Source organism: Stylophora pistillata, chromosome 2 (genome assembly GCF_964205215.1).
Source record: "Stylophora pistillata chromosome 2, jaStyPist1.2, whole genome shotgun sequence".
Taxonomy (NCBI): Eukaryota; Metazoa; Cnidaria; class Anthozoa; order Scleractinia; family Pocilloporidae; genus Stylophora; species Stylophora pistillata.
Genome location: NC_142520.1, coordinates 21536007 through 21559137, shown reverse-complemented (window position 1 = coordinate 21559137; position 23131 = coordinate 21536007). Strand labels below are relative to the sequence as shown.

The 23131-nt window shown below is 37.8% G+C and overlaps 1 protein-coding gene and 1 pseudogene across 2 annotated transcripts in view; one reads left to right on the top strand and one right to left on the bottom strand.

The window, feature by feature from the left end:
* LOC148737741 (putative pre-mRNA-splicing factor ATP-dependent RNA helicase PRP1) overlaps positions 1–23131 on the bottom strand; it is a 159521-nt pseudogene that overhangs the window by 35239 nt on the left and 101151 nt on the right. The window lies entirely within an intron of this gene.
* The window catches only part of LOC148737747 (uncharacterized), a 32640-nt gene continuing 24860 nt past the window's right edge, over positions 15352–23131 (top strand). The window contains exons 1-2 of the mRNA XM_088747845.1: positions 15352–15397; positions 16246–16575. Of these exons, the coding sequence (XP_088603971.1) occupies positions 15352–15397; positions 16246–16575 (376 nt within the window). The remainder of the gene's footprint in view (positions 15398–16245; positions 16576–23131) is intronic.

Genomic DNA, 23131 nt, shown 5'->3' with positions numbered 1-23131 from the left:
CTGCGGAGTTTCGACCCTAGCCTCTTGTTTCGTCATAGGATTTTTTACACAGAAAATCGGGGTACTTTTCGGGTGTTTAATGACAGCACCAAAATTATCCAAATGCTAGATAACAATTACTTTACGTTGAAACGCATTTTCCTACGTTTTACCATTTACATGTATTGCTGATGAGTTAACGTATGAAAAATAAGTCTAAGCCCCCTCGCCCCAGTAACTATTTACTTTCTTAGGACACTCCATAGTCCTTTAGTAATATCTGCGTGAGACAAAAGCCGATGGCGATGTGATAAGCTTTCAGATAAAATTGAAAATGATACTTTTGTGTTAAGCAATGAATCGCGCCTTTTGCACAATTTCTGAATGGCAGGCGATTTAACTGGATCTAATTATTTACGATGTAGTGGAAGAGAATTCTAAGTCCAGATTCATAGATGTGCCTGACGATAGCACTGACATTCTCATGAAGGAAAAGGCTATTCATGACCTCAACTTTTTACGTTATATAATTTTTTGCAAGGTACAAAAAGGAGAGAAACAATGAAAGAAAATCCCACCAGAGAGCTGATTGGTATTTGATTGGCGGTTATACAGTAAATAGAATATAACGTGATGGCTGTGTAAATTTGAAAAAAAATGCCGTGTGTTGGCCATTGACACAGATTTGACTCAGTCATTATCAATTTGTAATATATCACTGATTTAGGTGTAATTAAAGTTTTCTTATCGTCAATTCCATTAATCAGGAACTTTACGGATAAAGGTGGATCAAAATGGTTTTGTTCCTCTTAGAACAGTAATTTTTGAATGGATCAATATTTTCAAACTTTAAGGTATCAGAATGATGGTGGCTTCGAAACTCTAGTAATTTCATACTTCATTTTGCATAAAATGAAATATTTATAGGGCAATTTCTATGTAATAAGCTTCTCTTTTTCATTTTGGCACATGAAGTTGAAATTTAGTTTTTCACTAAGATGTTCAAGACACTGTTTCTCTGCAGTCACCTTAAATATTAAAACAACGATAGCAACTTTTGCAGAAAAGGAAAATTTGCTAGGTACTACATAGGGAAAGTTCAGAGAGTATGATACATTGAAGAATTAGCGTGTGAAAACGACGAAAATGTTTGAAGCCACCATTAAGTTAATATTGTTGGGCCGAAATAGTTTTACAAGGGCAGTTTGTTCCATTCGGATATTGATAAATTGTTATTCGTGTTAGGTAATACACAAGAAAAGTGAAGAAAGTAGGATCCATTAAAGAATTGGTATTAGAAAATAACGAGACTATTGGAAGGGTAACCGTTGTCACGGCATAATGGCCGTTTGCATTGAAGCAATGCAATCTATTAATGTTCTAAACTAGATTAAGCACAATACATCCCGAAATAAACCATTTATGTCAAATACAAGTTCTTGTAGATTTGTTCATTTCTCTATATGAATAGAAATTAAAGAGACCACGTGGCAAAATAGCTACTTACAAGAGGTCACCTTACTTATTACTCGAACCAACATATTGCTATCCAGCGCTTAAAAACTTATTGCTTTATAGTTCGCCTTGCATGTCTAAAAACTTTTACACGGAGTGGTCTGCAGTCTATGATAAATCCGTTGCACGATGTACAACAAAACCTGCATAGGCCAGGAGGCTAGATTTGTCTTCAAAACTTCGTAATAGCTTTCACTTTTGCTCTCCACAATTAGGCTAAGCTGCATTCTTAGACCAAGGTCTTTCAGTCATAAAAGATGAGATTCAAATAAGGGGGAGGGCGTGGGGGGGGGGGACGTTAAAACAGTTCCTCGTAATAGGCTCCTGGAGATATATCCTGGATGGGGTCACAAGTGGATTAATCAATAGATTGAGTTACATATTGATATCTTCAAAAAGCAAATGCTAATTATTTAAAGTGACTTGAGACGACTACCAAGAAAGTCACATTGACTAGTGGCCCTGTCTATCAGTTTGACATTGATGTAAATGTGAATTACGGTATCACCAATTTGGATTAGGCAGATAATATTGCAGGACGACGCTAAGTGTAAAACAGGTATTTGAACCAATTTTAAGCATCATTTCAACCACCAATCATGTTCCCTGTCGCTTCTTATGAGCAAATAGGAACTTAAAGTTTGTGAGTACCTCGTTCCGTAAATGCTATCGTTAGAAAAAGTGGTACCGGGACCTTGTCGAAATTATAGTATATAAGATAGCTATACATGAGCGAACTGCATGAAGGATATAGCTATTATTAATTCACCTTCAGTCTGGTTCAAACCCTAGGAAAGATTTTAAGGAACTTTTTATTAACGCAAATAGTAACTTATATACTTCGCAGCACTTCGTTTGCGTATCAATGATCGAGATAGACTAAAATTAATTCGCCCAGACATGCATCCGTGTCAGGCATACACCTAAGATGAAAGGGGCGGACTTTCCTGAAAAAAGTCATGTTCATTGAGGCTTTAATAAAGATTCAAAGTAATAAGTAAAGAGGTGAGTTTTAACGTGAAACGGTCTAAGCACAGGATATGGAAACAGAGGGTAAGAAAACTCAATTGCAAGTATTTGTTGACATTAGTGTAATAGAACGTGATAAGGCACAGTAATTTTGGTACGGTACATTCATATCAAGTTACTCTACTGCATTGCGTTTGGTCCCTTTCAATTAAATGACCATATATAGGGAAGTATCATTTACAATCTTGCATCAGTAATAGTCATTTCCTCTTTTGCTCCATTACTTTCTTTACCTTAGTTTACTTTATTAAATCTATGTATTTACAAGAGGTTTTTGATATTTCATCCTAGGAGATGATGAATATTACAGAATAGCTTTTATGTGCGATGATGTCATTTGTTGAAAAATGACGGTCCAAGCCTATTTTGCATTAAAATGTTCAGGAAATTTTACCCCGTCTCAGTGGTTTCATGTGGGTTGGGGTAAGAGTGAGTACTCTGACGTAAACATTCAGTGGGCCCATTGCCAATTAATTTCTTATCATAATTTGCACAGCTTATCTGATTGCTTGTTATTAGATGCTGATGAATGCTGGGCTTCGTTACCTGTCTGTACTTGTCTGTGATCCGAAAGCTATTTGCCAAAATACCCCTGACTCGTATATTTGTGTATGTAAACCTGGAATTATTGCAGATGGGAAAACTTTAACCGGCAAGAGAGCTTACAGCTCGCTTTTCCTTGAAAGTTTTTGAATAAGTGTGAACTTGAATAACAGGCCTGCACAACTTAAGCCGAGAGGGCATAGAAGCTAATCCTGCTCGTAGAGCTACAAAAGAAACTTTACACAAAAGGGCACGATGGAATATAAAAAATATATATCTAACTACCCCATCGCAGAAGCACTGCGATGTTTTCATTAGGACTTCAGTGATTCTATGTCTCTTACTAAGTAACCTAATTAAATCAGCTACGGCGGCGACCAGTTCACAAAACTGCATTTCAGCAAAATTTTCCCGCGCGATGCTAATTAAATGCGGAACTTGAATTCACCTTAGCATTTTACTTTTAGCATGAAAACATGGTTTTGCTGTCAGAGTTACACAAAACCAAAATAATGGTAAGGAAATTACTCCTCTAATAAGGTGTAAAATCCTTGTTACAAGGTCTCAATGAAACCGTAGCAGTGGAAGTCAAGTTTTATACTTTGGCTGCAGACCTCCAATTAAAAGGGGTTCAAAACATCTTTTAACACCACGCTCCAAGGGACGCATAGGAACGTTCGGGGTCAATTCTCTTATTTACCAAACCATTTATCGTATGTGGAAAGAGATAACGGTGTTGTTTCCTTTTAGTTTAATAATCCTTTATACGACGAGCTCACTGATTTCTCAACCAAAATAAATTTTTACTTCGTCTCAGGAAACTGTACAAGGTGTTAGATGGTTGTGGTTAGGCGACAAAGTTTGAGCTACGACGTAAGAGTACTTTTCCACTGAATGTCGAGATATCAAATCCAAAAGCAAACTTGTTACCAGGGTTATCTGGTAAGAGAGAGTACCCTAAGAACGAAGGTGATCACGAGAAAACCATTGACAACCAATGAGGGGCAAACAGTGAGAAGAGAATCGTAGGAACCAATCTCAGCTCTGGACCACTTTCGACGTACTGAATCGAAAATTCCTACACACAAATGAACGTAGAGTGAAACTACAGGCCAGCTGGTGAATTCCTATCGTGAATAGAATTCCTTAGACGAATATTATGGAGCCATTATTTTGACGCGACTGTGTTGGCGTTATCCATCCGATTTTGAAATTTTAAGAGTCTGTTTCCGACCTTACTCCACATGTAAAGCAAGGGCCTGCCCCATGAGGCGGTCTGTCATTCGAGCGATTTCTTTCATTGCCTTTCTATCTGTCAATATGCTCCTGAAAGAAGAAATGCCTTTTCGTTAAGGGTTAATCTTGCAGGGTTTTATTTAGAAAAGTCGTATTTTTGGAATTTTCGGATGTTCCGTGACCATGGATACATCAACACAAGGGACCGATAACAACAAAAAAACTGTTTCTTGAGTACACAAGTGAGAAGGTGGACCTTTGAAAGTGATAAATAAGATACAATGAAATATATGAAGTTCATATATTTTGAACTGCGGTATTAGATACGTATGATGCACGGTCCTCGCAGTAGATAGCGCTATTTAAGCAATAGCGCTATCTACTGCTATCTACTTTCACGGGTTTATTACGAATCAACTTAACGGCCTACTCCCAGTTGGCTTGTTAGCTCAATTGGTAGAGCGCTGCACTAGTATCGCAGAGGTCAGTGGTTCGAATTCCGTACAGGCCTGATATTTTTCAGGTCTGATTTTCGCTATTGCTTAAATAGCGCTATCTACTGCGAGGATCGTGCATCATACGTATGTAGATACTCATGTAACGCATTCAATGCGGGAGAAACTTCCTGGTAACGCACAAAGTGTATCTTACATGCTTGTGACGGTTCAATAATTATTTCAGCTCGCTGTTTACCTGTCGATCGTGACGCTGTTTCAACGCGACCATTTTTCCACCTCCCGGGAGGGTTAAGTAAACTAACATGTAATAATCGCAATAGAATAACCTAAGCGAGGGGACACTTGTTCGGGTCTCAAACACGTCTACTGAGAACTAAATCTCACCTCAATAATAAAAGGACCATTAGAACAATTAAAGGAGAAAATTTTAAAATCGCGCGCTTGTGTTCTTTTTCTCCATTGCTCGGTTTTTTTAGAGTTATATTAAATTATCCATTTACTCCATTGGCTGCGTGTCTTTTTAAATATTATCTCTTACGTATATTTTATGTTTTTTTGTTTTTTGTTCAATTACCCTCTTGTCCTAATCAACTTAAAATAACTAAAACAGAAACTCCTGCCTACCAATACTTGGCTGTGTAGCCGCGCGATGCGGTTCCAGTCGAGGCCCACAAACTGACCCTTACTCACCATAGAGTCTCCAGTAGCTCAGTAGTTAGAGCATCCGACTAGATCACGGGGGGTCGTGGGTTCAAGTCCCATCTGGAGCTCGGATTATTTCTATTACACTTAGACCAGGTTTACACTAGAGGAAATTGTTCCGGATTCGTGATGAATCCGAAACGTTTTAGTACCGGATTGATTTTGCCGTTTACACGAAAGTGGACGGATCCGAAATAAAAACTCCCCGGTTTGGTCGTGTCTCCGGAGAATTTGAATCCGGAATTTAAAGTGGGAACTTTGATCCGATAACTTTTGAATCCGGAAAGTTTTGTCCTGTAACCGCCTTTTTTACTCGAATCCCTATATCATTTCCGCCTGCAATCTTTTGAGTTTGCGGTGAAACCAATATGGAGGATCTGGTGGTAACATTGCTGGCAATCTCCGGCTGCCTAATCTTGTTGCAAGTTCAGGCGATAAATTTTATCATGTGTACCACAGTATTTCTGAGGAAACGCAAATTATTATTGCAAGGAAGTTTAACGTCAGCCACACTTAATCGCCGTCGACGTAGATGGCTTGGCATCTGTCCAACTCAAACTTGCCTCAGTGGCATCTGGATCTACTCTAGCCTATTTTGGGGGAGGCATTTTGACTTTGTCGATCGAACGATTAAACAACACTGGGCTTGGTAACCATTTCATTTAGAATGTTCCCAGAGTTGTCGTTGTGTGTAAACGGTCAGGAATCCGAATATCCTTTCAGTGTAAACGCCTGCGAGTCCGAATACTCCAAAATTGATAAATCCAGATGAGACAAGGTGTAAGCCACACAAGATCACATGATCCATTACTGAAACAAAAATAGGTGATGTCAATCAAATGGGGCACTCCACAAAAATGATACTATAATACTCTTTCAGAATGAAGGTCTGGACAAGCCAGATTATCAAATACCTCTCTACCATTGAACCACAGAAACTCTCTCTAATATCTTACGCTATTTCTGGGTTCACATATGACATCCACCGAGCATATTGCTAGCCGATTAGGATCATCAAATTTATAAGCACCCTCATAAGGACAAAATAAGGAAGATCTTCCTTTATAACCAAGCTCTACTGTTCTCTAGAAGTCACCACAAGCCACTTTTAATTCACCCAGTCACTAATATGGTGATAGACAATCTCAGCTGTTCAAATTTTTGGAAAAGAAAGTGACTTTGGTCAAGCAGTCAAATTTACTGATAGGAACTAAAACGAGTGCAAAGACTTAATCCCTAGAATGGCAAGGGGGGCCATCCAAGGAAGAGTGTTTTGCCTATGAGGTATTAGTTTTCAAGAACTCCATTCAATATTTTTTAAATGATTATGATAATAATTCACATTTCTTTTTACATTCAATGTCCTCGACAAGTGTATCTACATTCAATAAACAATAGACTATTCTGCCCAGAATTGTCTTCAGTCAATGCCAATAAAATGTTGAAAAGAAAACTTCTCACCAAAGTTGGGATCTGCTGCTAACATCTTCGATACAGAGCCCTCAATTGCATTTACACTGCTGTCATCATACCCTCCCGTGTACTAAAATAAACAAACAAACAAACAAGCGAACAAATAAACCAGATACTATTTTTCCTACAAGGACATTAGTTGTCACTAAACTTAATTATCATATCTCTCAGGAAAAAGCTACAAGGAAGTTATGGTATGACCCCAGTCATTAGCTACCTTTTGTGATCAACTCAGTTGATAAAACCAATCTATCTCGTAATTTTAAGCCGCCACCAAAAGAGCACCATATATTATTTACAAACTCATCACTGCTATTCATCAATGGTTATGAGAATTACAGTACTGTAAAATTCCGAAAATAAACCCTTGAGCTTATTTTTTTCAAAGGACAGCTGTTAAGGAGTTCCTTTTTGGAAGGGGCTTATATTCAGAGGGGCTTATTATGGAAGGAAAATTTGCATTTCAAAGTTGGCTGGGCTCATAATTGGAGGGAAATTTGTGTCAAAATTTTTGAATGTGCAAATGGTAATATTAGGGTTTTGGCTAGGAATTCATAACAAATTAATAACATTGAAAATGCCAAGTTCAAACAGTCAACGGCAGTAAACTTTCTTAGAATGGAAATACGGTAGAAAGAGTAATGTAGCTCCTGAGGCTCAAAGTTCATGATAACTATGAAAAGTGAGGAGCACCAGAGGGAGTTTGAGCTCAGGGTGGCAAGACTGAACTTTCTTGCAAATACTTTGTCTATGGATGGACCAAATGAATTCAAGGCGTGAGTGAAGAGCGAACTGCATGAAAGACAATAAACAATGCTTTAGTGCTCGAAATCATTCTTTTATGACTGAAAAAGGCTTCCTGATAATGGTGATTATGTGCCGTTTGCTTTTGGTTTATATTATCAAGGATAGTTTCCAAATACAAGTCCTGGGGGCTCATATTTGGAGGGGCTTATATTTGGAGGGGCTTATATTTGGAGGGGCTTATATTTGGAGGGGCTTATATTTTGAGAGGCTTATTATAGGAGGTATTTTTGCATTTAAGATTTGGGGGCTTCTACATGGAGGAGCTTATACATGGAGGGGCTTTAATTTTCAGACTTTCACCCAATTTAAACTTAATTTATCTTAACAATAATAGAGTTGTGCAGTAAATGGTTTGAACCCGGGGGTAACATGTGAAGGTGTAGTCTGATCGTCCGGGTGAGTGTAGTCCTGAGAAGGACTGTTGTCGGTGGCAGTGACTGACGTTTCGACAACCTGTGCGGAAGTCATTATCAGAGTCAAGTGAGTGATTGTTGTGAGTGATTCTACTGACAACAATCACTCACTTGACTCTGATAATGACTTCCGCACAGGTTGTCGAAACGTCAGTCACTGCCACCGACAACAGTCCTTCTCAGGACTACACTCACCCGGACGATCAGACTACACCTTCACAATAATAGAGTTGCTCGTATCTTAAAATATATACAAATAAATCGAATGAAGCCTTACACTGCTGTAAAAAGTAAAATGTTTCATAAATCCGAGCTTTCGCTGATCAACGGCCATTGATTGGCGAAAGCTCGGATTTATGAAACATTTTACCTTTTACAGCAGTGTAAGGCTTCATTCGATTTATTTGTATATATTTCAAGAATGCTGCTGAAGGACAACATGACCAGATTATTGCTCATACCTTCATAATGATTCTCCTTGTCATTCATTTTAAACAACAAACATATGAAATACATATGTTTTGTAGCTATAAACTACTGGTAGCAGGCAGGGTGAAGCTAGATTACTCTCACTTTGATAATCATACATAACTAAGAGTTTTTCAAGTAGATCATAAAAAAAAATTCATATCTTGCCACACTAGAATTGTGCACAATAAATAACAAGATATCTGTATCAGCTAAAATTAACAATTTGATTGTTATGATATTTCACTTTAGCCCTGATATCTGTATATTAAATTTTTAACCGAAGCCAACCTGCGTTAGGGTAGCATCAAACATTTCTGCTGCATCATTGCTAGTTATTGTCAGAGGTAATCCTTCATTTCTCCAAGCCTACAAAAACAGAGAACAAACAATTCATTATTATCTCCATGCTCATAATTCGCTACTGAAGCCTTCCTAATTCCAAGTTTCAAAAGCCCAGCCACACTTAACTCACTCTAGGCTATTAGCAGTGTGGTTCAGTTTTCAAGTACTGTCTATTTTTTTGGGTGACCAACATCTTCATTCTTAGTAACCACTCCATGATTTTCAGTGGTAAGGAAACACACCTCCTCCCAGAATTTATTTTAAAAAGTGATACATAAAAATGGGGCAGTTTTCAAGTGAGTGTCGAGTTTCAATCTACTATCACTTTGATTTCGCTTAGAGACTTGTTCCATGTTCTCCACCAACGAGAATTAAAAAAATAAACAAAAGCATCCACAACTCAGCCACTCCCATTTCCATGCCCTCAAAGAAACTGACTTTTTTTTGTACTTTGAGCTCTCATCGACTCCTAGCTAACAGTTGGTTTCCCTTTAACAAATGGTAAACACCACAGCATACACTCTCGTTATTGATGCATGCAGGAGATTGCTAAGCGCAAAAGAAGCATAAGAGTCACGAGAGGTGATAGCTGAGAGAGACTCTGGGCTCTTGAGTGCTAGGCAAACCTCCAACATGCACACAGTCTTTTATCACTTCCTAAGCCGTTTACGACCACATATTGTCTAAATTCTTTTAGCTATTCATCTGTTAAGTACTGGAACTCCCTCCCTGACCACTTTAGGAAAACTGTAGACTATAGCGAATTTAAGAGCAAACTGTCAGCGCACAATTTCTGTTAATATTACATTTATATCACATATTATTATATTAACGATTATTATATTATTATATTATGAATTATTTTTATCTTTTAACCTGTTCTTGCTGTAATTTTAAAGTAGTAGTTAGGATCGGAGATACTAGCTTATAAGCTAATCTAAAATCCGAGGATAAATAAAGTTTATGTATGTATGTATGTATGTACACAGTGGTGTTTACCATTTGTTTAATTTATAGCATAAAATTGATACATTTCAGCAAAGAGTCCCCTTTCAGCTAGCAAATCTTGTATAGCCCAAAAATTAACAAGAGTGTGCGGAAAACTAGTCTTTGAATTTGCTCACGTTAGCAGTGTACCCCCATGGGCAAATGGTGCATATCTAGTTGACCAATCAGAGCGCGCACTTTACTGTGGTTATGTTTAACTTATAATAGTCATGAGGCTAAGGGTGACCTTGTTATGATACAGACATTGTTGCTTTTCAAATGGAAATTACTTTGTTATCATGCCAACTAGATACTGGTCTCTATCACAAATCAAAGGCTTGGCAGCTAAGTACCCAACTGAAAAATGGTCTATTTTATATCATTTAACTGAATATTCTGATTTTCTGTTATCATTATTTTGATTTTGTTATCTGGACACTCCATCAAAATGCTAAACTAATAAAAACTATGAGTATTGTAACTGAACTTCACAAGCCAATGAAGCAGGTCAGATTAGTAGTCAATCATTTAAGTGGGCAATAATAATGCAGTGAACAGTTGCCTGTCTTTATCCAAAAAAAAAAAATAATAACAAAATAACATAAACAAGGTGCTTTTGAAATGATTACATAAGGCATTGGTGTAACAAATAGTCCTAAAAGGCTACATGCCTGGAACTGCAAACCTAATAATAGTATTCCATGTTTGTTTAAATTATGCAAGGGGATTCTAAAAACTATATCAGAGGACAAATTTTCCCAAATTCTTCACGCACGGAAAACTAGGCAAGTTAACATCAGTGGTTGTATGGTATGCCCAAATTGTGACATTTCTTGAGCTAAAAACACCGAACAAAATTTTTGGGATCCCTTGACTTCTTAAGACAGCCATCTGATCAAGTCTCTCAAGGAGTTTGAAAGAAGTTTTCGGAAATTAGAATGGACATCATGATCAGCACATTGTAAAATAAATTATAGTGAAACTGTGAAGGGTAAAATGCAATAAGATATATATATATATATATATATATATATCGAAGGGTAGAATTTGAACACCACTTTTAACCAAACAGGTGCCGCTTTAAAAACAAAAACGAAAACAAAAAATATTCGCTCCGAGTTCCTAGGGGAGCTAGGTCACGCTGAACCGGGGATTCAATAACGCATTCAGTTTAGGTCTATTCAACTTGTCGTCAGTTTGTTCCTACCAAAATCTTCCAACCAATGATAAACGAGGTAGGACACACTTATAAAAGTTACCCACATCAAATGACCGATGAGAAGCTATTTAGGGTACCATGACTGTGCATAACGTTGACTGACGTGTGAACAAAGTCTCGATAAAACCCAACTTTCTTCACTTACGTCAAGATCCCTCCCTTTACTGTGCAAATAAGACATTCCAGGAGAAAAAAAAAGCAGTTTTAGTGTGCTAGGTTCCTTTAACTGTTACACTTGTAATGACTGCACAAGACAACGGAAAAATTGCGGCCCATTGTAATGAAGTCAGCGGTGCATGGCAGGGAATTAAATCTAGATCCGGATATCAGGAGTCGGAAAGCGCGAAGAAAGAGCAACGAAATATGCTCACATTGTTTTATTTTATTTAGCTAGCAGAGCAGGCGTAATTTTGGCGGACGAGTACTCAGTGTTGTCCAGGTGAAAGTTATTGCTGCCATCTTTGATTTTTTTATAGCAACGGAAGCCTGGGCAGACAAATAAATATATACAAAGGGGGCGGGCGAGCGGTGGTCAAAAGGAGAGGGGAGGTAGTGAGGCAATGAATATTTTTGGCCTTTCCCCGTAGGTGTTGGGTGCTCAGGGGAGGTCGTGGAACCCACGAAAAACAAGCTGGATTGAGAGAAGGCTTTCATTGCAGTGGCGTAGATTGCTCCGGTTTAACTGGTTGAAACTCGAATGATGATGGTTTTGTACAAAGTATCGAATCGCTAGGGTTATTCCCAAGGAGAGGTCGAGGTTTTTGCCCGAGGGCGACACTCGAAGACACAGGGTACAGTTTTTCCAAAAGGCCTGCCGAAAGTGAATTTCTCGAGAAAACTTCGCTCACCGTTTTACAACGAACAAATTGATAGAGATAATTGAGTTCAGGTATTAAATAAGTGAAAGTTCCATCGATTAATTCAAATGTAAATGAATACCTTTTTAACTTCCTGAAATACTTTCTGTTTTACTTTTTGTTGAGGTTCTTGACCGCATTATAAAAATACAAACAGCATCCCTTTGTATGAAAAGGCCCTTAAGGTTTTTGTTCGTTTGTGCGTTTGATTGTTTGTTTTTATCTCTTATTGGTTTGCTGGTGAAGCTTATCTTCGCTGTGTGACAGGCATGTCACCTCGGCTATCGATAAATTAAAGTGCGAAACGTAAAGGTGTTACTGAGAGGATTTTTTTTTTAAGATGGTTCTAGCTAGCCAAGAGTTAATGAAGACAACTTTTTCAGCGTTTAACTCCGATAGATCAACATAGGTTACACTTTGCACCCAATGTGGCAATTTTTAAAAACATTTAAAAACACGTGGTACGCTGCAGAGAGTAACAAAGGAGTAGTAACGTAAATGATAATGATAATGGTAATGATATAATTATTTAAACTCAGTCCGCTGTTGTTTCAATTTTCTGTATCATTGAAGAGGTAACTGATGTAGAAAAATCTTTTCAACCACAGGAAGATATTATTTATTTTTATTTTAATTTGAGATCTGTTAAAAAAAAATAAAAAAAACTAAATGCTACAGAAATATTTCATGTGGAAAACTTGTACGTTAATGATGGGATCATCTGCGTTTATAAATTGGGTACTGGTGCCAACCAAATGAAAATGTCGGTTGCTGAATAATAGTCATCTTTCAATATGGTCTTTAGGGATCAAATTTGGGTTATAGAACCTTAATTTTTAATGTAGCATTTTATCGATTGTCCAGACATTCCAGTTATTTTTCTATGTGGTCATCAACGCTTCCTTCTAAACTAAAGTAAATTCTCTCTTCCATTTTTGTTGGACGTGTGTCTCAAACAAATTACGTGACGGAAATTCTTATCTTAACTTTGAATTTAGTATTAAAAACTACAATTCAACAACAGCTGTAAAAACCTTAACTTTTCTGCAGATTAATTTTCTGCTGCTTACGTGGATAAATTCGATCAGGCGAAGTGTAAAAGTGAAAAGGGACAATCGATTTTCAGGTACTTAATTAATGTAGTAGCTTTTCTGCTTTCCCTTCTTTCCTTTTTAGTTGATTATTTTATCCCCCTTGCGGTAAAAATGTTTAATTTTTCTGTGTATTGCAAAATAACTTTCTTGCTGTTGCAGCTGTCGATCCTGTTGATGATGTTGTGTCTGTTTTATATTCTAACCGAATATTTATTCTACACTATTTATTTCTGAAAGGTATAGTTTGTTGTACGATTCGTTTTATTTTCTCTATTATGCATTTGCTTTGACGTGGTTTCACTAAACAAAGGATAACGAAATGAGTGCAACATGGTATTTCTGTAAAAGTGATCAGAATTTAATTGTTCTCCACGAAAATTACCACAATGTTGCTTAAATTACTGACGAGAAACTCGTTAAAGTGTTCAAATGCTTAGATACACATAATACTAGTGGTAAGATCGTCGGACTCAGAAGAAACTCTACATGAGACTGTGTTCTTTGTATTGCAATTGATCTTTTACATTTATACATTGATTCAAAAAAAGCGGCGAACAATTAATTAAGACACGAAATGTAACGGTTTGATAGTAGGAATTTTTTTCCCTTTCTTTTAAAGATTCTTATAGTGTGCCAAGAGTTGGGACATTACCAATTTTTTAGTGTTAAATTCCGATAAAACAACATACTAGGTTACACTTTGCACCCAATGGGGAAGTTTTTAATATATTCTAAATTATTGAGGGGATATTCATCTATATACAAAATTATATTCAAGCAAACGAAAATATCATTTACTTTTGAGATACGTTTGAAAAAAATTAGAAAAAACAAAATTTGTGCTTCAATGATGGGATCATCTATATTTGTAAATTGAGTTCTGGTGTTAACTAAGGAAAAAGTCTGTTGCTGAATAATATTTATTTTTCAATACGGTCATTGGGGATCAAATTTGGGTTCAAACGTCTTCATTTTTCTGCATCATCCCATCAATTGTCCATTTATTTCAGTGATTTTTCCATATGATAATTAGCGCTTCTTTCAAAGGCAAACTTTCTTTTCTATTTTAGTTGGACGTATGAGTTTAACGAGTTACGAGATGGAAATTCTTGTGTTCACTTTGAATTGATTAAATAAAACAGCAAAACAAAACGCGAAAAACAATGAACAAAAGGTGTAAAAACATTTACTTTTCTCTCCATTAATTCTCCGCTACTTAGGTGGACAAATGCGATAAGACTCTTTAAGTGGAGAGGGAAAATCAATATTCAATCTCTGGCACTTAATATAATAGCTTTATACCTTTCCCTTCTACGCTAGGTAGTTGATTATTTGATCCCACTGGCAACGAAATTCGAGTAGTTTATTCTGTGTATTGTGAAAAAAACTCCATTGCTGCCGCAAATGTCGATCCTGTTTGTGAATACGTGTTTGTTTAGTACTCTAACGGAATATTTATTCTTTGCTAGTTATCTGTGGAACGTATAGTCCGTTAATATTCGATCCGTTTAGTGTCCGTTCAATAAAATCACAGAGAAATTTACTCTGCTGTGCATTTACCTACATGGTTTCAAAAAAAGGTATGAAATAAATGAAATATAGCACTTCTGTAAAACTGATTAAAATTTCATTTCTTTCCGTGAACATTGCTACATTGTTTTGTTGACCACTTGCGAGAATTAAGAACCACATTCAAATCGTTAAAATTTCAAAAGGCATGGAAATTTAGCGGTAAGATCTTTGGTCTCTTGAGTGCAGAAGAGCGCCTTCTCTGAATAAGTGTTTTGCATTTAAAACGTATGCTGTAACTACAGAAAATAGAGGAAACATTGACGGCCAACTCCTTGAACCAAGAATTTGAAAGTTAATTAAATGACAACTATCAGTCGGAGACAAGAAGCAGCCAGTTTGTGAACGTTGAAAAATATAATTGCAGGATGAGGGACTTATCGTATGAGAGCAAGAAAAAAAGCTATACGACATTTGTTGAGTGTTCCAAAAATTCTAAATGCAACACTATATTTCTTGTCTAGAGGCCGCTAAACAACAGATGGAAAGTGAGAGGCAGTTTATTTGTGATGAAATCATCTCCGCTATAAATATACGAGAGAGCTTGAAAAAACCTGATTGTTTTCAAATTTAATTTGAATTTTAATCCTGAATGCAAAGCGAGACAAAACTAAACACACTAACTTTACTTCTACAGAAAGCAAACTGAAACACGTGATGATGGTAACTTCAGTGGCTAAGCGGAGTTTCATCCTCTTTTTCTGTAAGAACCACAGCTATATACGACTGTTGTCTACAGTTTTAGCTAAAGTAATGAGCATTAGAACCTGTTGTCTAATGGGACGGAAAGGAGCCCATGAGTAGCGTGGGAGGGGAGGAGGGGTAAGATGTTTTGAGAGGTTAGGAAAAGGGCGAGCGAAAGAAGGAAAAGAGGAAAGGAAGAGAGAAGAGTGGGACGGAGTGGGGACTCAAGGGTATGACATTCAATTGTTATGTTATGTTCATCAATAAACCACTTTCCTTTATCCTCTAAAACACTTCACTTAAGGAAACCTAATTTTAAACGAAAATCATTCCGAAGTTTCATAGTTGGAAGGGGAAACCCGGTTCTGCAGAAGCTTGCTGAATCTTAACCAGATTGTTGAACTCGAACACTGAAAGAGGAATTCTTTTCGGCTTTTGGGTAAATGCTCCAAGGAGCGACCAACTTGAGAATTTTATTTAATTTTGTCCTGTATTAAATATTTAATTTGTACAGTTACCCTTGTAGTATGTTTGGGAATGGTACAGTAATGATTGCTTTTAATGTTTGGAATCGTCAGGGCATATGGGGGAGGTTCTTTTCCTGCTAGTTTGCGTACGTATGTAGTGGACTGTGCAGAGTATTGTAAAATAAGATCTTTTCAACATAGTGGGGTCTAACTAGTGGTTTTAGAGTGCTTGTACACTGAGAGAAGACCTTGGGACTAACATGGCGGAACTTGAGATGTGGACCTACTCTTTAGACTTTCTCTTTTTGTGGGTTGATATCATTTAACATTTATTTATGGTGTCTATCACTTTTTTTTTGTTGTTGTAAACTGAGAAATTTACTTGTCTCATTTGTTACAGTTTTGTTGAAGTATCCTCAACAAGCCCAAGGATGGAAAAGAGTTCCCTTGTTTTGGGATTCACATGGTATTTCAGTTCCAAAAGGAAAATACGTGGAACTAAACTTTACCATACACAGCTCGCCATGGCTTCCGGAACCTTGTGTTCAGGGTTATTATCTTGAGATCCGTGATGGCATTAGTGAGTCGGCCAGTGTTCTTGGTGTGTTCTGTGGAGATCACAAAACGATTGTAGTGCGATCCAGTGGACGATACATGTGGTTAAGATTTTTCCCTTCTAGGTGGTTTATTTTTAGAGCAAACTACAGGGAAAGATCTTTCAATCAAACAGGTATGATGTTCTTTTACAATTTTCTGTATAAGGCACACGGTTAAAAGCTTTAAACTCAACTGGAACGTCACGATATAGATCAAATTATATTTAGGAAATGCAACGATGGCCCAGCAGCATGTTGCAGTATTTATTAGCTTACCAAGTAGCTTTATCATTATGATTAAGTTCAGATGGAACACACGCTCTCGTTGGTTGAAAAAGCGTGCTCTTTCTGTGATTAAAACACGGAGCAGAGCAAACGCTTTCTCGCCATCTGCCAGTTTTTACTATATCTTGATTTTATTCCATTAATAAAAGTGAAATTTCGGAATAAGCGAGCCGGCAAGTAGCGACGGAAAAGCCAAAAAAAAAGGTTGTAAACATGCCAAGCGCCGTAATTTGCATTCCTATGACGTGAGCAGAGACGAAAACCCTTAAAGAGAAAACGAAATGGACAGTCTGAGTTTTAAAGGTTTTCACACTCAGTTCGATCGTAAACGGCTGATGTACGGTAATAAAAATCAAACACAGCTAACACCCATATTACATACACAGTTTCGTGTTAGAAAAACAAAACAGAACAAAACTGGAGTGATGCAAAACATAAACAGACTGGCAGAGATGTTAAAATTCATGCAAGTCATGTCGGTGTCAGTGCGACTGCAATCATGCTGGGGTTGATCGCAGCTAGCTCATCACGGCAGTCTCTGATAATTGCAGTGTAGCAAGCCTCAGAAATTACGTCGCCCGCCCTTCGAGTGAAATGACCTAAGAGCCTGCTCTGATATCGTTTTTGCTGCTACATGTATGAGTAGAAGGCCACATCAGTCTCATTAGCTGAGTTTTATGGCGCTGTCACCCCGAGCAATCTTCATGTTCCTGTGAATTCGGCTGCCGTTCACCCATAGACTTTCCAAACGATTTCAGGTTGTGAACTATTGCAGATTGTGAACTTTGATGGTTTGACATTTTGACAGCTTAAGAGCGAATTTTGGAGTTGACCGAGTGAAAATCGAAAAATGTTGCACACAGTTGAAAATTAAAAACCTTGAAATTTTTCGCAGAGATACCTTAAAGTGAACTTAGAAATTTAGACTTGCTTCTTTCTAGATTATTCACGAAAACTGGAACGAGCGTCGGTAGCCGTAAAATGGCGGAAATCGGTGCCTCGGATATAAGCAAATGAACTTTGTTCATGATAAACGCAAATTAAAGAAAGCAAGCTCGTACCAGTTTGATATTTTTGTATAGGAAGGATTAAGGTGTTACTCAAGTCTTAAACGGGACCATTTCATTTAATTTGGAGCTCATGGAACGCTTTCTAAAATCACCAATATTTCAATATCTCACCAATATATTCCAGCAGACTTTCAAACATCGTTTTCCCTATGCGGTATCACTTTAAATCAATGCATGTTCGGCTCATAATAACAGGAAATTATTCTGTTTCAGGAGGTGTAAAATCAGTTTACTGCTTCTCACTTTCGTACGGAAAAACCAGCCTAAACTTTGTGAAAATCGTAACATCGTTATTTACGTTACGACATACTCTCATTGGGTACCCCGTCGTTAAATCCAGAATCATGTCTAAGCACATTTTAGCGGTCAGCACCGTGTTTGATTAGGCAATTAAAACAGTAGGCTAAGCTCACATAGCTAACGACGGCAGATTGGTTTTTATCCGTGTGACTACCGTTTCATTTCCGTTTTAATTATATCTCCGGTTTTACGTTACGTTCGTGTCACGTGACAATCTCTGGTGGGATTGCACATGCTTTGAGATTTCTTGGGGAGAGTTTTATCTTAGCGTAGTTGTTTTGGTGTGCAAAACACTTCTTTAACGTGAATTGTGATTGTGGTTGTATTGCGATCGTTATTGCGATTTCTCTTTCTTTTTTACGGTATCTTGTAACACATTTCTTGTACGTCATCTTGTAACGCTACACCTTTCTTTTGTACGTTATCTTGTAACGCTACACATGGATTAAAGGCGAAAGCTACATTCCGTGCTTTCGTTTCTAATTCTCGTCCATTTCCCATGGCGTAATTGTTCCCAATAACACTAACGAAAGCTAGCGGGGGCGTCCTTTTTTCTTTGCATGTAGCCGAACTTACTCAAATTTTAAAAAAGTTTTAGGGTTAAATAGATTTTAATTGTGGACTTGAAAGACGACAACTCAATCATTTATATGAATAGGTAGAATATTCTTTGTCGAAGACGTCGAAGACGGGAAGCAGTCTGATACTGCTCCAGATTTGACAAACTCAAGCGTTTGTCACGCAAGACAGAAACTATTTTACTCGCAAAAACACGTTTTATTGTTTTCGGCCAAGAAAATAACAGTTTTGATTAACGTGTTGATTAGATAGTATAGAATATATTTCTTGGAAGACTGTTTCAAACGATACATCGGCGTTATATTCTGTATTACCGTTTGAAGTAAAGACAGGAGTGAAACAAGGTTGTCTAAATGGTTAAAAAAAAAATGGCTAAATGGCTAAATGGTTGTATATCAGTCGTGCTCCTCATTGCATACCCAAGGCTACCAGTACAGTTGATTGAGATTGCATTTCGCTTTGAGGGAAAACTCTTCAACCTGCGAAGATTACGTGCAAAAAGTAAGATCTCTAAATCTGCAATAGTTGAATTCCAGTATGCAGATGACAATGCCATAGCAGCACATACTTAGGAAGATCTACAAACTATACTGGATGCTTTTAACTATGCATATACACAACTCGGCTTAAAGATAAATGCCAAGAAAACTCAAGTTTTCTTCCAATCCTCTCCAAAAGACACAGTTAAAATTCCACCATCTATAAAGATTGGAGAAACAGTCCTGGAGAACGTGGATAACTTTACGTATCCCGGCAGCACTTTATCTTCTCATGCAAATGTGGACGCAGAAGTCAATCATCGAATACAGCAAGCCGCTACAGCTTTTGGGAAACTCCAGTCTAGAGTGCTTCAAGACCGAGACATCAGGTTAGACACAAAAATCAAGGTGTATAAAGCCATAGTTGTAACCACCTTACTATACGGATCTCAAACATGTAAAATCTACCGCAGACACATAGCAGCCTTAGAAAAGTTCCAGCAACGGCGTTTACGAGAAATGATGACCATTAAATGGCTAGATAGGAGAACTAATCTCAGGGTTTTGGAACAAGCAACTGTGTGTAGTGTGGAGAGCGTGTTTCTGAGGAACCAGTTGAGATGGAGTGGCCATGTAGTGAGGACGGAAAACAACAGACTGCCAAAACAGATGTTTTACAGTGAACTGACAGAAGGTAAACGGGATGTAGGAGGGCAAAAGAAAAGATTCAAGGACGGGCTGAAAAGTCACCTCAACCAGTGCGCTATTGACACTAAAAAACGGGAAAATCTGGCTATGAACAGAACTATTTGGAGGAAAGCAATAAAAGATGGAGTGGAAAAGTTTAAGGAAAGGCGTTCAAAGGCATAAGGCTGAAGAGGGAAAGGAAGAAAGAAAGACAAGAACAGCCACGGACAGAATTACCACCAGGCCTGTGTTGTCCAGAATGTGATAGACAATTCAAGGCTCGTACTGGCATTTACAGCCATTACAGAACTCATCATCAGTCAATGATGTGAAATGGACACCTATCTTCTATACAGAAGGGGAGCCAACGACGACGACGTTATATTCTGTGGTATTATTTTAACATCGGTGATAAATCGTTCAGCTCCTCGCGAATCATCGTTTCCCTGAGTGATATATCGTTTGAGCTCAGCGATATATCGCCCCACGTAAGGTGATCAAGGATCCAGAATCCAGGTAATTTTGGTCTGTGGAATCCGGAATCCATGGCTTTGGAATCCAGAATCCAGCGAATGGAATCCGGAATCCAACCACCATTGCAATCCACAATAGGTTGCTGTACTCCAGTCTGTTGTGATGGTTCCAGGGCCTCCTATCGGTTTTTATCAGACACCCTTTCGACCGGGCTTTTCGAATTTTTTTCCCGTTGCGCTTTTGTAGTCGGAGGTTTAGATTCTTTTCCTGCTTGGGCGCAATTGGAACTAATTTTTGGATCTTAGGTAAATTCAAAGAATAATAATATAAAGTATCCTTATTCTTGGACGTAGTGTCAATATAATTTGGATACATCAACAAAGTCATTTGAAATGGTCAATTGGCCACCGCAACGATTACAAAACCTGACGTTTCGAGCGTTAGCCCTTCGTCGGAGCGAATAGTAGTGTCAATAGTCGCGGTGGTTGCAGTTACTGGCTTCTTTCAGGCAAATGTCATTAGTATCACTCAAAGAATCACATGTTGCCCGTGGTGTCGACGCGGTCTATTTTTCATTCAATCCAGATTCAATCAGTCGAAATGAGACATCTCGAACGGTGGCCCATAGGCACGGTGGCCCATAGGGGACATGACACATTTTTTTTCATTGCGCGATAAATGGAGATTATCTCGCGATAATTGATAATCTATCGCGCGATAAATGATAATCTATCGCGCGATAAATGGAAATTATCGCGCGATAAATGGAAATTATCGCGCGATAAATGGAAATTATCGCGCGATAAGTAATAAATTATCGCGCGATAATATTTATTATCGCGCGGTAATATTTATTATCGCGCGATAATTTATCATTTATCGCGCGATAATTTTTATTATTATCGCGCGATAACTTTTATTGTCTCGCGATAATATTTATTAACGCGCAATTGTCTATCATTTATCGCGCGATAAATGGAAATTACCGCACGATAAATTCAATTTTATCTTGCGATACTTCGCACTCCGTATGTGCGTAATATTAGTCACGCAATCAACACAGTAAGGTAAGATGGCGTTGTTAAGGCATTCTTGAAAAGGACTTTTACTTTTTGGAATAATACATTTATCCAGCGCTGTATTACCGCCTTACGTTGGCAATGGATTGCCTAATACTTTCCAGAGGAACGATATCATCAATCACTACTTTTCTCTCGATCTGGTTTACTGAGAGATCCTCGCTTTTCTTTTGTGTTTTCATGAAATTGAAATAAGCTTGCGCCAGCTGAAACGAGTACTTAGGCGTCAGGGTCTTCATAGAAGAAAAGAGCATAGTGACATCAAGGAAACTTTAAATGCGATTGAAACTGAATTCGAAGGAAGTGGGAATTGTATTGGTCATCGCCAAATGCACCAGCGATTACGAATTGACTATGGTCTTGTTGTCCAGGAGACCGTACGAGTTATAATTAAAGAATGGGATCCTTCTGGCGTACATTCACGATCATCAAAGCGATTACGAAGGAGAGAATACCGTGGTAAAGGACCTAACTACAATTGGCACATGGATGGTTACGACAAGCTCAAACCATTTGGGTTTTGCATACACGGGGCTATCGAGGGTTACAGCCGACGTATTCTTTGATTAGAAGTTGGTCGTACAAACAACGACCCAAAAATCATTGCTAATTATTTTACAGACTATATTCGTCAAATTGGTGGAGTCCCGAGGATAGTGCGTGCAGATGCAGAAACAGATAATGTTTATGTCGCGGGAATACAAAGGTTTTTGACGTCAGGGTGGGAAGATACATTTTCAGGTGATAAAAGTTTCATGTACGGAAAGTCAGTTAGCAATCAGCGGATAGAGGCTTGGTGAACTTTTCTGAAGAAAAGTAATGCAAGCTGGTAGATCGACTTTTTTAAAGACATGAGAGACGAGGGTATCTTTTGCGATCATGACCCAGTTCACTTAGAATGCTTAAGATTCTGTTTCATGCCTTTGATTCAAGGAGAGCTCAACAAAGTTGCCATACACTGGAATCTGCACAGGATAAGACCTTCGCATAATGTAGAATCCCCTTCTGGCCGACCAGATGTACTGTATTATGTTCCTGCATGGACAAATGCAACGGATTACCGGACAGAAGTTGACCTAGATGACATTGATGTGATTGATAGTGTATGCTGCGTCAGAACAAGCCCCAGATATTGTTTGGAGGAATGCAGAGAATTGATTGACATAATTATGCAAGAACAACAATTGCAAGAACCTTCAACTGCTCTAGAAGCCCGTAACCTTTTCGTGGATCTAGTTTATCACATCCACAACAGTTAGTTTAGTTTTTGTATCATGTGTTTTTTTGAAGGGGAATAAATTACACTCGAAAACCTAGCCTCATGAGTCCCCAATGCCACTCTCTCTTCGTGTACCGAGCCTTTCTGGCAAAAGAGGACCGACAGTTCTGGTGACAAATGTGTCAAAGTTAGTTCAGTTTACGACAGTATAACTTCTGCAATCATTAGAAAGCTATTACAAAATATAAAATAAATAATATAAAATTTCCACGGGCTCGGATCGCGGTCTATTATATGAAAATTAGACTGAATATATAGTTAACCAATGATTTTATAAAGCAGTTTAATTTTATTATCAATCAAGGTTTTTAAAACATATTTATATAAACTTCAAAATAGTTGATTTTCATTCTTAAAAAATCAAACGTTATCAAGCCTTATATAAATTGCCAACACTCGGGACAGTTTCGGTCAGTACTATATAAATTATTATTATAATAAATGCAATAAGCATCGAA